Source organism: Tursiops truncatus, chromosome 1 (genome assembly GCF_011762595.2).
Source record: "Tursiops truncatus isolate mTurTru1 chromosome 1, mTurTru1.mat.Y, whole genome shotgun sequence".
Classification (NCBI taxonomy): domain Eukaryota; kingdom Metazoa; phylum Chordata; class Mammalia; order Artiodactyla; family Delphinidae; genus Tursiops; species Tursiops truncatus.
This window is the reverse complement of record NC_047034.1, coordinates 109,310,698-109,324,437: the sequence shown is the minus strand read 5'-3', so window position 1 is coordinate 109,324,437 and position 13,740 is coordinate 109,310,698. Positions and strand designations below refer to the sequence as shown.

The 13,740-nt window shown below is 40.1% G+C and overlaps 1 protein-coding gene across 1 annotated transcript; it reads right to left on the bottom strand.

The window, feature by feature from the left end:
* Window positions 1-989: 989 nt before the first annotated feature.
* BCL10 (BCL10 immune signaling adaptor) lies at window positions 990-12,890 on the bottom strand. Its single transcript, XM_004312041.4, has 3 exons — window positions 12,598-12,890; window positions 5,583-5,871; window positions 990-2,370 (listed from the first exon to the last, which is right to left on the bottom strand). The coding sequence occupies exons 1-3, from the start codon at window positions 12,652-12,654 to the stop codon at window positions 2,015-2,017; spliced, it is 702 nt and encodes a 233-aa protein (XP_004312089.1). The 5' UTR covers window positions 12,655-12,890; the 3' UTR covers window positions 990-2,014.
* Between the last annotated feature and the right edge of the window lie 850 nt (window positions 12,891-13,740).

The window sequence follows — 13,740 nt, the reverse complement described above, 5'->3', positions numbered from 1 at the left end:
GGGGAAGTGAAACTATTCTGTGTGATAATATAATGGTGGATGCATGTCACTATGCATTTGTCAAAACTTATAGAACTGTATAACACAAAGAATGACTCCTAATGTAAACTATTAACTTTAGTTAATAATAATGTATCAAGACTGGTTCATCAATTCTAATAAATGCACTAATGTGAGATGTTAATATAGGAAACAGGGGGTATATGGGAACTCTGTACTTTCTGCTCAAGTTTTCTGTAAACCTAGAACTGCTCTAAAAAATAAAGTCTCAATTTTTTAAAAAGCAATTTAAAAAAGTGAGCTCGAAGGTGTTGTTTTTATATTAAGTGATAATTTTCACTGCTGCATTAATCAACCCAATAACCAATTGCACTATGTCATGTCACAGTATCATTCAAATGTATACATTTTTGGCAACAGCTGGTTTTCAGTGTTTAAATGAAAAATAAATTGATTTCATAGGATTCAGAAAACCAAAAGCCTAAGTTTGTTAAAACCTTAATTTTATTGTCTACGTAGTTAGTCAACAGTCTGAAAGAAAACTATAAATGTAGGTGCTACACCATATCTAAATTATGATCTTTGATTCCAAATAAATCCTATTTAAATTTTTAAAAAAGTAACTGCATATCAAATTTTATTTTAATTAATGAAATGAAAGCTTGCTTCTGCTTTTGAAAAAGGTTTAAGTATTACACCACTATTATTTTTTTTAATTGCCACTATTTTGTTATGCTACCCTGGAAGTGAAACATGTTTCTCCATAATCGTTAGAAAATGTTTATACTACAAAAATCACCCAGTCTTTAAAATTTTTTAAAAGTCAATATGCCAGTCTTCTTCACGATTGATAATTTCATCAGTCCATCCAGAAGTGCAACTCCATCTTACAACCTGAATTAATGTTTCCTATTAAAATTGGTGCATATAAAAAAAGTTGTAGGTATTTATTTCCTATTGAAAAATCTGAAACTTCCAAAACACAGCACTACAACTTAAAAACATTTATTCTTAATAGCATATTTCCATCTCTGCTTTTTGCAAGTAGTGGAAATATATATGAGACAGATATCTAGAAATAGATATAGTTTAATGAAAATAATGAAAGAAGATTTATAAATTTGTAAAATTAGTCAAACTTTGTCATAGAACAAAAAGACATATCTAGCTAATGGCCTGCTTGTTCCAAATAGTACTAAAAACAGAATTGTCACATATACACACACAAAAACCATTTTGTTCTAATTATTTCAACTGTACAGTGGTCCTCATTAAAAGGGAACAGAAAGTACAGAAAAAGTATTTTTAAAATCTCATTAAATTATATGTAATAACTGAAGTTTATGTCAAGATTTTTCTTTAGGAATGAAAATGATAAAGCAAAGAATGTGAAAATCTTAAGAAAGTAGTATTAATTAGTAAGATTAATAAGAAATGTATTTTGGCAAATTGGCACCGTAGGTGGCTCAAACTCCATTAGATATTTCTCTGAATCAGAAGGGGACTTTCTAAGTACCTGCAAGCCCAATTGAGTGGGAAAAAGATTCTTTTCTGTAGCTGGCAGTTTTCCCAGCAGTGATTGGCTTTATTATGAATAGGAACAGCTTAATTCTGAAAATGTACTGTTGAATGGTTGGAAAGGACTATTAGACTGTGAAACTTACTAGCACAAATGCACAGAGAAGAAACATTGTTCCCAGCCTAAGACTCTATTCTCAAACAGAGAAATGTTCTCTATTAAAATTAGTCTTAAAACATAAAAAAAAGTGAAAACACTAAATTACCTCAAAAATGAAGAGAAAATACTGAAGAGTACATGATCAACAAGAGTTACTTTAGCTATCTACAAGTATACTTCTTTTATTCTAAAAAATTCTATTTACAAAGTATGTTTACGTTGCATTATAAGACATGTATCAAATGTTAATAAGTCATTATAGCAATTTTATAAGATGATTCATATCCTTTCAAATATTTTTTGTCACCATTAAAAAAATTAAAATGCAGTAAACTGTCATTGCCGCAAAAGAGCACGTGATCTTAAGGGAAGAAACATCTCACTAGAGTTTCCACAAGTTCCTTCTTCTTCTAACTGCAGCTCTGGTGGCAAAGGAGGAGCCCCAGGGTCCCCAGGTCTAGGAAGCGTAGTTGAAGAGAAGGTGGGGTTTTCAGTTCTGCCTACTTCTAGAACAGGCAAATTCAGAGAAGAATCAGTAGAAAAAAAGGGGGCTGTGCTGGATTCTCCTTCTGGATGGTATATGACGGTGGATGCTCTCAGTTTTTCAGAGAAATTACTGTCATCTGAATTTGATCTAGAGAGGTTGTTTGTGGCTCCATCTGGAAAAGGCTCACAGCTGCTACATTTCAGTCCTACAATAAAATTATTCAGATGTAAATGAAAAGTAACTAGAAAACTGAGTCCACACCCATCTTCGAACTTTTTAAAGATTACACAAATTTAAATAGTTTATAAATTGTCATAATCCATTTCACATTTTATCTGCTTTTCCTGACAATCATGAAGCATACTATTATTTACATTTTCTAGATACAGGAATAATCTCAAGGAAGCTAAATGACATGCTACAATTCACATTCAATCTGTGTATTTATACTTAACCATTGAAGGACCTAGAAAAAATAAAGTAGCCCCTGAAATTATTCATAAAATAAGAAATAGCTTTCACAACTAAAAAATATTCTTTAGCACTCCAGCACACACACACAAAAAAAATTTACCCCAATTTTAAACTGGGTATATGCTAAAATTCTATGAGTTAATTACTTCCAATTCTTTTTTTATTTATTTTTTATTAAAAAAATTTTTTTACATCTTTATTGGGGTATAATTGGTTTACAATCGTGTGTTAGTTTCTGCTTTATAACAAAGTGAATCAGTTATACATATGTTCCCATATCTCCTCCCTCTTGTGTCTCCCTCCCTCCCACCCTCCCTATCCCACCCCTCTAGGTGGTCACAAAGCACCAAGCTGATCTCCCTGTGCTATGCAGCTGCTTCCCACTAGCTAGCTATTTTACGTTTGGTAGTGTATATATGTCCATGCCTCTCTCTCGCTTTGTCACAGCTTACCCTTCCCACTCCCCATATCCTCAAGTCCATTCTCTAGTAGGTCTGTGTTTTTATTCCTGTCTTACCCCTAGGTTCTTCATGACATTTTTTTTTTCTTAAATTGCATATATATGTGTTAGCACACGTTATTTGTCTTTCTCTTTCTGACTTACTTCACTCTGTATGACAGACTCTAGTTCCATCCACCTCATTACAAATAGCTCAATTTCATTTCTTTTTATGGCTGAGTAATATTCCATTGTATATATGTGCCACATCTTTATCCATTCATCTGATGATGGACACTTAGGTTGTTTCCATCTCCGGGCTATTGTAAATAGAGCTGCAATGAACATTTTGGTACATGACTCTTTTTGAATTATGGTTTTCTCAGGGTATATGCCTAGTAGTGGGATTGCTGGGTCATATGGTAGCTCTATTTGTAGTTTTTTAAGGCACCTCCATACTGGCACCTCCTCCATAGGCACCTCCTCCATAGTGGCTGTACCAATTCACATTCCCACCAGCAGCGCAAGAGGGTTCCCTTTTCTCCACACCCTCTCCAGCATTTATTGTTTCTAGATTTTTTGATGATGGCCATTCTGACTGGTGTGAGGTGATATCTCATTGTACTTTTGATTTGCATTTCTCTAATGATTAATGATGTTGAGCATTCTTTCATGTGTTTGTTGGCAAACTGTATATCTTCTTTGGAGAAATGTCTATTTAGGTCTTCTGCCCATTTTTGGATTGGGTTGTTTGTTTTTTTGTTATTGAGCTGCATGAGCTGCTTATAAATTTTGGAGATTAATCCTTTGTCAGTTGCTTCATTTGCAAATATTTTCTCCCATTCTGAGGGTTGTCTTTTGGTCTTGTTTATGGTTTCCTTTGCTGTGCAAAAGATTTGAAGTTTCATTAGGTCCCATTTGTTTATTTTTGTTTTTATTTCCATTTCTCTTACTTCCAATTCTTGAATCATGGGGTGTTACAAGTGGAAGGGATTCTACAGGTCATCCGGGATAGCCTCTCACTATTAGAGACGAGAAGACAGAGGCCTGGAACAGTGAAGTCATGCCCAACATTCCAGGACTACTTCATGCAAGGGGGACGGCTAGAACCCAGGTCTCCTCTTCACATTAAATAGAGAATGTCCTGGTTCTCAACCTAACAGTTTACGTAAATGACAGAGGTTGTTCTGAACAAAGAATTCTATATATCCAAAGGGTATAGCCAACAATTAGCCTCAGTGTGGAAAGAATAAACACAAACACAATTTATCTCTCTTTTAGGCTCAGCAAATATTCAACCCAATGGTCTACAGGCACAGAACTTCCTGAGTTGACAGATTTTATGTAAAACCTGCAGAGTCTGTAAAGTACATTTGTACGTCAATTTTTTCCACTAGTTTTTCAACTTCACAATACAGTCAGCATTTCTGTCCCATGAAAGAGAAACTATTTTCTTAAATATGGCTCAAGGGGAAACTTCATCTGTGTTCCAACATGGATTTATAGACTGAGTTCCTTAAGGGAAAAGCCCTAAATTACTAATTTATGTTTCCCTTGCCTAGAACAGCTGGAATAGAGCTGTATCGCATGCACATTTATCTTAAGTGCTCTGTAGAGAGAGACAGAGAAAGATGGGGGTTTGGAGGGAGAGGGGGATTTAAATCGTGCAAACAATTCTACACAGCATTCCAATTTAGTGAGTGTGTGCTCTGGGGTGAGGGTGAGACGAAGAGGTAAATCTGCTACTCCCTTAATCAATCTCAGTTTTATGCCTCTCTCATTTTGCAACACTGAGTGTAATTCTAGTATTTAAAGTTATATATAACTTATACACGATGATTCTTACCAACATAAGCCAACTACTTCATCATGTAATCAACTGGTGGGAGAAAAACTATCAGAGTTTATCAAAGGTAAAATACTTTACCTATACACTGTTCTTTATGCGTGATATGCATTTTCAGGGGTTACTTGTTTTTTTTTTTTTTTGCGGCACGCGGGCCTCTCACTGTTGTGGCCTCTCCCGTTGTGGAGCACAGGCTCCGGACGCGCAGGCTCAGCGGCCATGGCTCACGGGCCCACCCGCTCCGCGGCATGTGGGATCTTCCCGGACCGGGGCACGAACCCATGTCCCCTGCATCGGCAGGCGGACTCTCAACCACTGCGCCACCAGGGAAGCCCCAGGGGTTACTTTTGAACAGATTAATCTTGCATTCTGATGACTTTAGAAACAAACTCCTGTGTATACTGGGATTCCATTGTAGTTGTTTTCTATAAATGTGTTGTTAAACGAATATAAATACAGAACACTGAGTGATATTTCACTTTTGCAATGTAATGACATCAAATAAGGTAAAAAAAATGCAAATTGAATGTAATTCTAAAGGTTGAACTTTTTGAATAAAAGCAAAATGATCACTTCTAGGTTTTTGTTTTGTTTTGCATTCTACTTATAAAAGCATTGTTACATTTAAATGAACTTTTGGATAACTAAGATATCTTACCTTTCAGATGTTCTAGTTTTATATTTCTAAGTTTTAGCACTTCATCTGTAATCTTCTGTATCAGGAAGTTCTGTGTTTTTTCTCGCCGAATAGATTCAACCAGGGTATCTAGTCCTTTGGGGTTTTCTTGTAAGTAGTCTAACAATTTTCCAGCCCTTTTTCTACTTGATGTTCGACAAGAAATTTCTTCAGTGTCTTCTCTACTGAGTATTTTTTTTGCACGTAGATGATCAAAATGTCTCTCAGCTATGATTTTTTCACACAGGTATACACGCAAATTTTCTAAAGCCTAAAAGATATAAAAAATGCCTCAATGTATTTTTTTTTTTTTTAACACCTAAGGAAATCACAAAGGTGACTGATCAGTTAGGAATCTGACTGGTGAGAGAAAACATCCTGAAGTCAGGAGGCTCAGCCCTACTAAAGGCATGCTATTAAAATGAAGGTCCGGTTAGACAGAAGTAGGTCCCTGACTAGATATTCCTCACTGCTTCCTCACTGCTCTGATCTCATCTTCATATCTATAAACCAAGACCAAACTGTTGTGAGGAGGGGGCCAGTCTAATCTAGGGGGCTTGGGTCTGTGGAAATAGGGAGGTCTGCTGAGGGCCTTCAGAGGTAAAGTTGAGAGCAGAGGTTACTGTACATTTTAGTTTCCATTTAGCGAGGAATCCAGGATTAGTCAGGACCAGAGAGGATAACTCACAGTTTATAACTTTCTCATGTTATTAATTTTCCATCTTTCTAGAGTGAAACCACACACACACACACACACACAAAGAGAGAGAGAGAGAAAGAAAAAGAAAGAACCTAAAACAAAAGGGACCATACTGGGTCTATCTTTGGAGTCAGTTGGCAAGACTGTAGTCTAACTCAGCCTTGGTAGAAGGAAGGTAGAAAGGTATGGGGGGAAAGAAACCTAAAGGAATAGTGGATATTGGAAAAAATTAAAGAAATAAAAAGAAATCACATACACAGGCCTAGACCTGAGAATTGCCTAATGAGGCTTAATTAGTCAAAAATCAATGTGGGTCCTAATAAATGGTATTAACAATTTGATGTGAGTGGCTGTATTATAGCTCCTCCATTTACTAAATATACAATCTTGGGTAACTTAACTCCTCTGTGCCTCAGTTTCCTCATCTGAGTGTAATGAGAAATAAATTAACACACGTAAAGCACTTGAGAAAGTGCCTGGTACATAGTAAGTGATGAGTAAATGTTAGTGATGATGACAATGATGACTAACTTGATTCACACTGACAATGATGAACTAAAGACAATGGAAAATCTTCAAAGTATATGAGAGTATATGGTGGCAGAAAAGTAGGTTAGGTGAAGGGTTCCTACAGTTCTCAGTCCACTGAATTCCCACGAGAAACATTTCACACATCTAAATGCCAAATGTGCCAAGTGCTGAGCAGTGGATATGCAAAGATGAACAAGACTTGAAACCTGCATGCAAAGGGCACATGGTCTAGTTGAAGAATACATTATCAACTCAAGCTAAAAATTATGAGACAATGGAATATGACCTGGAAAAAAAGATATAGGTCAAGTACTGGGGAAGCAACCAACTCTGCCTCCAGGACCTGGGAAATTTACAGAGACTACACCTGACCTAGAGGCATGAAAGGTAGGCAATGAGGGAAATTACATTTCCCTATAGTCAAAACCTCATCAAAGGTTTATAAATAAGAGGCAATAAGAAAACTTTTACAGAGGGTTGGGGGAAAGCAAAAATTGGGGTCAAAGGAGAGCAATTAGAAGACTGCTGCAATATCTTACATATGATAAGCTGAGTGCACGAATTTAAGCTGTGGGGATGAGGAGAGAAAAATAGATTTAAAAAATGAACTCCTTGGAAAACCTCATTTGTTGTCATTTCTACCAGACGTTGATGATTTCTAAATTTTCCTATGTGATCAAGACTTTCTCCACCTAGAGATCCCAATGGTACTTAAAATTCAACATGTCCAAAACCAATTTTGTTATCTTCCCCTATCGTTTTCCTCTGACATTCTCAGCTCACTTGCGAGTACTACCATCCATCCAACCATGCTATAAACCTACAACTCATCCTTGACTTTTCCTCTCTTTCACTCACTTGGCACATTCGATCAGATCACCCACCCACCAAGTCCTGCCAATCTACCCCAATATTTATCTAAGCTGCCCCTTCACCCCATCCCTATTATTAGCATTGTCCTAGTTCGGGTCCCTATATATCTTGCATCGACTATTAACAAGACACCTAGTTGTACTTCTTCCTTCTCTCCCCACCCCGCTCAACTTCTTCCTTCACACATCTATCAGACCTTCTAATTTTTCAAGAAAAAATGGAAATCTGGAGTGTTACATGAATTCTACCAATACTGAAATGTTGTTAGTTAATTTTTAAAAAAATTAAAACACTGTGTTCCACCTCGACTTAAAGGATAAAGTTTCTCAACTATAGCAGAATAGCAGAGAAGTGAAGAGCATGGCTCTGGACTCAGACCAAGCTCAGTTCAAATCTTGAATCTGCCACATACTCCTGTGAGAGCTGGGGGAAGTTACTTAACCTCTCTAAGCCTCAGGTCCCTTATTGGTAAAAAAATAATAAATACCTAGCAGGACCTGTAGGAGGACTAAATGGGACAGTGCATATGAAGGCTTGACACAGTAGGTATTCAATAAATCATAGCTACTTGATGATGGCAGGCAGGTGCTTCATAGTATGGAGCCTGCCTACCTCTCCAGCTTACTCTATGTTCTGGAACTTTATGTTCTTCCTAAAACTGCTGTTTTCCACTACATTTCTTTAAGTCATTACCTTTGCCTTGTTTTCTTTTCCCATATCCCTATTCATCTTTTAAAATTCAGGACAGTGGTCATCTCCTTCAGGTAACTTTACTTAAACTCCCCCAAATGAGTACTCCTCTCCTGCCTTTACAGCACCCAGTGTATGCACTTCACTTTTCTATACAACAGGACTCCACTTATATCTCCCAACTCACTCCCAGACATTTTCACTCTGTCCCACTACTCTTCTCAAAGTCACCAAGGGTCTCCTTATCACTAAATCTGATACTTTTCAGTCTTCATCTCACTTCTCAGCAGCGTGAACACAGTTGATCACTCCCTTCCTGAAATACTCTTTTCTTGTCTTATATGAATACCACACTCTCCTGGCTTTCTTCCCATCTCTGCGGCCATAACTTCTTACTTTTTAAAACTTTTCTATGGTCTCCCTTTCCCTTCTAGCTCTCAAGTTCCCCAGGTAAACTCACTTAATCCCACACTTTTATTTCTAGCTCAGATCTCTCTTTTGATCTTCGAACTGATAGGTCTAATTGCTGATTTGACATTTCCACTTACTAATCTGATTCCACTCTCTTCCTTAACTCCCACATTCAAACCATCACCAAGTCCTATCATTACTGTTTAAAATATGCATCTGGAATTCTCCTGTTCCATCCATCTCCACTGCCTGATCCGAATCACCATCATCTCTCAACTACGTAAATTCCAAGGATCTCCTCACTAGTTTCCCTCTTCTCCCTTTTGCTCTCTCCAGTCCATACATTAGGCAGAGGGATTGTTAAAAATATAATTCTTCAATAGGTCTCTACTACACTTGGGAAAAAAATCCCACTTTACTACCATCTGTAAGACTCTTCATAATCTGGCACTAGCCCACCATCCTAACTTCACCTCTAGGCACTCTCTGCCTTTTTCCAATTTCCCCAAGATCTTGCCTGCCTTAGATCCTTTGAAAATTCTATTCTGCCTAGAATGCTCTTCTCCAGTTCTGTCATAGCCTTCAGGAACCAGTTTAAAAAATGTTAATAACCTTCCCTGACCATCCTATCTCAAGTAGATTTCCCCTCTTATCTTGTTATTGGCTCAACACCTGTTTTTCTCCTTCATAGTACTTACCATAATTTGGAATTATACATTTATTTGTTTTCAACCTTAAGAACCCACATGTTAAAAGCAGGCAAGAACCAGGTACATTCTGTTCAACTCTGTATATCCTGCATTTAGCAGAGTGCTAAGTAGATAATGTTTTGGATGAATGTAAAATTCATTGCACTTATTCTGTGATTTGCAATTGTCATTTTACATGTCCCCCCCACCCCCCAAGAAGTTGAGCTCTTCTCAAACTAAGATTGTGTGTTAGTTTTTAATTTCTGAACTGTTAGAATCAATGGCAGTATCAGTCTCACAGTGTGTAGTCCATATTTATGAAACTGAACTAAATTCAACAAAAGAGAGGTAAACAACTAGATGGAGCACGCAGGGAGGAGTATAGTGAAGAAGTGGGAGCCTGAAAAAAAAAAAAAAAGAAGTGGAAGTTTCCATGTGGATAAGTGGTGGTACAGTCGGTCCTCTGTATCTGCAGGTTCCGCACCCTCGGATTCAACCAACAGTGGATGGAAAATATTTGGAAAAAAAATTCCAGGGGCTCCCCTGGTGGCACAGTGATTAAGAATCCGCCTGCCAAAGCAGGGGACACGGGTTCGAGCCCTGGCCCGGGAAGATCTCACATGCCGCAGAGCAACTAAGCCCGTGCGCCACAACTACTGAGCCTGCGCTCTAGAGCCCACGTGTCACAACTACTGAAGCCCGCACGCCTAGAGCCCGTGCTCCGCGACAAGAGAAGCCACCGCGTGTGAAGCCCGCGCACTGCAACGAAGAGTAGCCCCCGCTTGCCGCAACTAGAGAAGCCCGCGCGTAGCAACGAAGACCCAACACAACCAAAAAAAAAAAAAAAAAAAAATTCCTTAAAGTTCCAAAAAGCAAAACTTGAATTTGCTGTGTGGGTCAACTATTTATATAGCATTTACATTGTATTTACAACTATTTACACAGTATTCACATTGTACTAGGTGTTATAAGTAATCTAGAGATAATTCAAAGTATATGGACAGATGTGTGTAGGTTACATGCAAATACTACGCCATTTTATAAAAGGGACTTGAGCATCCATGAATTTCTTTTTTTTTTTTTTTTTTGCGGTACGCGGGCCTCTCACTGTTGCGGCTTCTCCCGTTGCGGAGCACAGGCTCTGGACGCAAAGGCCCAGCGGCCATGGCTCACGGGCCCAGCCGCTCCGTGGCATGTGGGATCCTCCCGGACCGGGACACGAACCCGTGTTCCCTGCATCGGCAGGCGGACTCTCAACCACTGTGCCACCAGGGAAGCCCGCATCCATGAATTTTGGTATCAGCAGCCAATCCCCATGGATTCATCACGACAGAGAATACAGCAGAAACAGCAAGTGGCTTTGGGGGAAGGATGATAAAAAGTTCAATTTTAGACAAAGTGAGGAATCTGAAGGATATAAAAGTGGATTTCCAGTAGATATTTGGAAATAAGCACTTAGAGTTGAGAAAGAAGGAAGTCCAAATATGTGGATTATAATTTTAAAACTCCTAAGGTCATAAACGATTCTGAAAACATCATGAAAAAATTTCTAAGAAGAAAATGTGCACATATTTTTTTTCACAGATGTCCTGAAACGTGTCCAGGATTCCCCAAGGTTATGGATTTCTTATATAGCTGTAAACTGAAATCATGGAGATGGATAATATCAATGAACTGATGGAAAAAAAAAAGGCCTAGAAGCCACCCTTCACATCTGTGTTTATGTACAGGCTTTATATCCTCCCACTTGTAACCTCTCACTACCTGTTTTATCAACTATAAAATGGGAAAGACAACTATCTGCCTTAGAGGTTGTTGTACAGATTAAATGAGAACATTGTAAATTGTGTGACAGAGTATCTGGAATACAGTAGGCCTAGCTCTTGAAGTTCATGTTTTTACTGGCACAAATCTTGAAAAACACAATACTCATTTATTCTTTATTAGTTATCAATGTCCCAGTCTTAACTCAACTAGAATGTAAAGCAGGGGCCTGTCATTTTTTTATATCTTTCCAGGCCCAAGAACAGTACTTTCCATATAAGTGCTCCACAATTATCTGTTGAAGGAGGAAACTAAGGCACAGTCATAACCAGTCTCCTTTTGCTAATGAGTCATACCAACTGTAATTGAGTACAGTGTAATAAACCTTACAGGTGAGGGTAAAAGGAAGCACACAAACATTTAAAAAGCTGCTGTCCTGTCCAATTCACAAAGATGATTTTGTATAAGTACTGCAGTGTTAAGCCAGAACACAATTCATGTTCATATTGTTTTGAATTTGAATTAATATAAAGTATTTTAATGGTACTCATATAAGTCTCACATGGCAAAACAAGTTAACTACAAGCAAAGGAAAAGAGAAACAAGTCAGACCTCAACAAAGTCATTCTTTACGAATAAATACTAAGATTTGTGCACTTCAGCATCCAAGCAGAAGAGCATAATTTAGCTGCTGAATATCTCCAACGTTTACCTGTAAATTAATTCTCCGCTTCATGTATTCATCCCCCGCCCCCTCCGCGCCCCTTCAATTTAAATACGTGGGCGTTTGCTTACTAGGGGAATTCCGGGTTGTGCTTTCAACAGTCCAGCTTCCCCCAACCCCCTTTGCAAGTTTCACGTATTTGATCCACTGCTTGGGATGCTTTATCTGGTCCAGCTTTTGCTCCAGGTTGAGCCAGCAGCCAAGGCAGTCTGGCTCAAGGATGAACTTGAGTCGTCGATCCCTAACAACGCAGCTCCAAAGCGCAGCTGGGGTGAAATCACCAGGGGATGGGTGAGCAGTGGGCAAGAAGCTGACTGTAAAGAAACGCTCCACTGAACAAGATTTCTGAAACCCAAGCCCTGCTTTTATTGATTTAAAACGTGGATTAACAGGTCAGCGGGGATCAGATCACTTCCACCAAGGTCCCTCGGATGCAGGGCTCGCCGCGGTCCTGCTGTGCCCGGACGTTTCGCTTCTCAGACCGCGGGCTCCTCCTCCGATTCCGACTCGGACTAGGACGCGGGGTTTCCTCGCTGCAGGAATGCAGCCCCCCCCCCCCCCCGCTCCGCCCGCCCCCGGCCCTCGGCGGTGCCCGGGCAAGGTTTTGCTACTCACGTCCTTCTTCACTTCAGTCAGGTCCTCCTCGGTGAGGGACGGCGCAGTGGGCTCCATGGTGAAGGCGGGAGATGGCGCTTCTTCCGGGTCCGGGAGCTCGGGCTGCGCCGCCCCGCCCAGGCTGGGGGCTTCGGCCTCCGGATGAAGGGGCAGAGGGGGAGGCGGAGAGGGTCGGGAGGAAGAGGGCTACGCCTTCGAAAACAGATGGACTCGTGGGTCAAACTGTAGCGCTTCCGGCTCTGCCTTTGGGAGCCGAGGGCTCAGCCGACCTAAACTTCCCGACGCGGAGCTCGGGTTCCCGCTCCTTCCCTCTCCAAGAGGCCCAGGCCCAGGCCCCGCCCCTCGGTGAGGCCGGGCCTTCGGGAGAGCCCGCCCCGTCTCTGTGGGAGCCAATCGGAGCCAGCCCATGGGTCACCCTTCTCCCCGCCCCCCGTCCGGAGCCTTTCAGCAGTGGCTCCGCCCACAGCCTCCAGATCATTTGCATGTGGCCGCGGGTTGGCCTCACTGAAAGGAATCGTTTCCCTGGGTGGGGAGCATCGCTGCTCTGCCTGCGGGCCGTCGCCGCCTGCGCAGACAGCTCACAGGCGGAGTCGGGTCTCTGCTTGTCTGTACTTTTGGGTTCCTCCCCTTTTCCCAGACCCTACCCAACGATTTCCTGTTGCTGTGTTTGCCCACTCAAGTTTTAAAATTATTTGGTCTCACACGGACACACGTGCATACACACACAAGACGCATATACAGCCTATCAACAATATTAACGAAATTTCTGAAAGAGAAAAACCGCCTACGATCCCACTACTTTAACACCTAGTTTAACGTCTGCATTTTTTGGGGTCACTTTATTATAAACACATTTCCTTATTTATTCATCCGTGTAATGAAGCTATGTCTACCTCATGCCTCTCACAGGGCTGCTGTGAGAATTAAATGACATGATATACGTAAGGTTCTTAGAGGTACTGGGCACACAGTACACACCTTACATTACTAAAACATTTATTGAGTCCTTACTAATATGTTCTAGGCATCTTATTCTGTTACAGTTCTCCCATTTTATCGGGGGAGACTGATGAACAGACCACTATTCTCAGAATGGTATTCTAGCTACTAACAGAGGTGTATACAAAGTAATGTGGGTGAAAA